Source organism: Castanea sativa, chromosome 12 (assembly GCF_040712315.1).
Source record: "Castanea sativa cultivar Marrone di Chiusa Pesio chromosome 12, ASM4071231v1".
Taxonomy (NCBI): Eukaryota; Viridiplantae; Streptophyta; class Magnoliopsida; order Fagales; family Fagaceae; genus Castanea; species Castanea sativa.
In genome coordinates this window covers 11,671,765-11,674,159 of record NC_134024.1, presented here as the reverse complement: position 1 = coordinate 11,674,159, position 2,395 = coordinate 11,671,765, and the positions used below count along the sequence as shown (strand labels likewise).

General features: G+C 45.4%; 1 protein-coding gene across 1 annotated transcript; it reads right to left on the bottom strand.

Moving 5' to 3' along the window:
- Window positions 1-439: 439 nt before the first annotated feature.
- LOC142620186 (uncharacterized) lies at window positions 440-985 on the bottom strand. The gene has a single exon (XM_075793590.1). The coding sequence runs from the start codon at window positions 983-985 to the stop codon at window positions 440-442; it is 546 nt and encodes a 181-aa protein (XP_075649705.1).
- Between the last annotated feature and the right edge of the window lie 1,410 nt (window positions 986-2,395).

Below are 2,395 nucleotides of genomic sequence, written 5' to 3'. Positions count from 1 at the left end.
TTTAGCCATTTTTATCTGGTTGTACCCTGAAAAAGCATCCATGAACGTCAGTAACTTGTGCTCGGTTGTCGAATCCACCAGCTGGTCTATCCTCGGCAGTGAGAAACTATCCTTCAGGCAAGCTTGGTTCAGGTTTGTGAAATCCATGCACATTCTCCATTTCCTATTTGCTTTCTTCACCAACACGACATTGGCAAGCCAGTTGGGATAGTAAACCTCCCGAATAAAGCCTGCTAACAACAGCTTGTTGACCTCATCTGTGATTGCCTGGTTTCGTTCGGGGGTGAAGACTTGTCGTCTTTGCTAGACAGGCTTTTTCTCAGGATCCATGTTCAGTTTATGCTGGATGACTCTAGGGGATATACCAGGCATGTCCTCGTGACTCCATGCGAAGACATCTAAGTTTGCTCTGAGGAATTGGACGAGCTTTATCCTTATCTCAAGACTTATGGTCGTCCCTATCCTCATCTTCTTCTTTCTCCTCAATCGTCCATATATGGTTCTCCTTTGCAGCCAACACAGCCTGATAACATTCCCTAGCTAGGACTTGATCTCCTTTCACCTCGTCAACACCGTTCTCAGTTGGGAATTTTACATTCAGGCAATAGGTGGATGTGGCTGCCTTCCATCGGTTAAGTGTTGGTCTTCCAATGATCACATTGTAAGACGAGGGGTAGTCTGCCAGCAAGAAGTCTAACTGACGGGTCAACTGCCTCGGGTAAGTCCCTATTGTTACTGTCAATGTCACTATGCCCTTGGGATATACTCTATCTTCACTAAAACTAACGAGGGAGGAGTCGAACGGACATAGCCTTCCTGGATCTAGCCTCAGCTGCTGAAAAGCGGGAAGGTAAATGATGTTTACGGAGCTACCATTGTCTACGAGGATCCTTTTGGTGTTGAATCCTTCTATTGTGAGCATTACGACTAAAGGGTCATTATGAGGCTGCTTCATTCCCCTTGCATCTTCCTCGTTGAAGGACATGTCCTGACCTGTCCGTTTTTGCTTGAATGAGGGTATCAAGTGGACGCTGTTCACCTGCCTCTAATATACTTTCCTGAGGGATCTGAACGACCGTCCTGCGGATTACCCTTCTACGATCGTCTTTATCTCTCTGATCACGTTCTGTGGAGGTTGAGATGTATTATCTTCGTCTTTAGGTGTGGGCTCACGATGGTTTTTGTTATCATCCTTGAATCCATTAGATTCCCCTTTCTTCACATACTTTTGTAGTTTTCCTTTCCGTATCAACTCCTCAATTTGCTCTTTTAGATCTCGGCAGTCTTCTATGTAATGTCCATGATCCTTACCGTTCTTGGGGTTTTTTCGACTTTTCGTCTATCTCCATCACTGTTTCAACGACCTGGATGCTCCATTTTTTGTCCCCTACGATCATCTTCTCTCCTTCTCTCCTTTCCTGGCTTTTCTTCGTTTATTATGGCTGCTAATACATCTTCAGCATTTATATACTTCTGCGCCTTCAGGAGCATTTTTGCCATTGCCTTATGTGGATTCTTTGTAAGAGAAACCACAATCTCTAGACTTTAGCCTTGCTTTAAAGGTCGTCAACTGCACTTTGTCGTCGACATTGTCTACCTCTAGGGTTTCTAGGGTGAAGCGTTTCACATAGGACCGCAAGGTTTCTTTCTCCCCCTGTCTGATAGTGAGTAGATGGTCCGCTGGCCTTTTAGGGCGTTGTCCTTCGACAAAGTGGCGCAGAAAGGCACTACTTAACTATTCAAAACTCTTGATGGACGAAACGGGCAACTTTGTGAACCACTCCCTTGCAGCCCCTTTAAGAGTAGTAGGGAAGGAACGACATAGTATTTCGTCGAGATGCTGTTGGAGGCCTAATGTCGTCTTGAAGGTGTTGAGGTGATCCTGGGGGTCTTTAAGCCCATTAAACGGTTCAAGCTGAGGCAACCAAAATTTTGGTGGTACTGGGCGTTCCAAGACCATTGTAATGAAGGGAGAGTCTGTTGCCTTGACCATTCTATCCAAGCTTCAGTCTGTTTTCTCCTTAATAGCATTTCTTAGCTCGTCCATCTCCTTCCTCATCTCTCGAAGGAGATCAGAGTTCTGCTCGTTTGGATTTGTGGGCCTTCGGCGGTCACTTCTTCCATGGCTATCTCCCTCATCCTCCTGGCAGTCTTTGGACCTGTTCTCCTCCAGTTGAAGTCGTAGCCTCATTTCTAGATTCTGCTTGGTGAGTTCTTCGATAGTAGCCGCAAGAGCTTGGACTTGCTAAGCTAAGGCTGTTGTATCCTGGTGGGACTCTATTTGAATATTGAAATCAGTAGAAACTATGTTTTCAAATATGAGTACGAAAATGTCGTCCCCACAGACGGCGCCAAATTGATGAAATGCAGATTCGTTAGTCACAGAAAGTGCATT

Bases quoted from the DNA above. Each gene is read 5' to 3' on its own strand.
- LOC142620186 (XM_075793590.1), bottom strand. From the start codon at position 985: ATGTCCTTCAACGAGGAAGATGCAAGGGGAATGAAGCAGCCTCATAAT.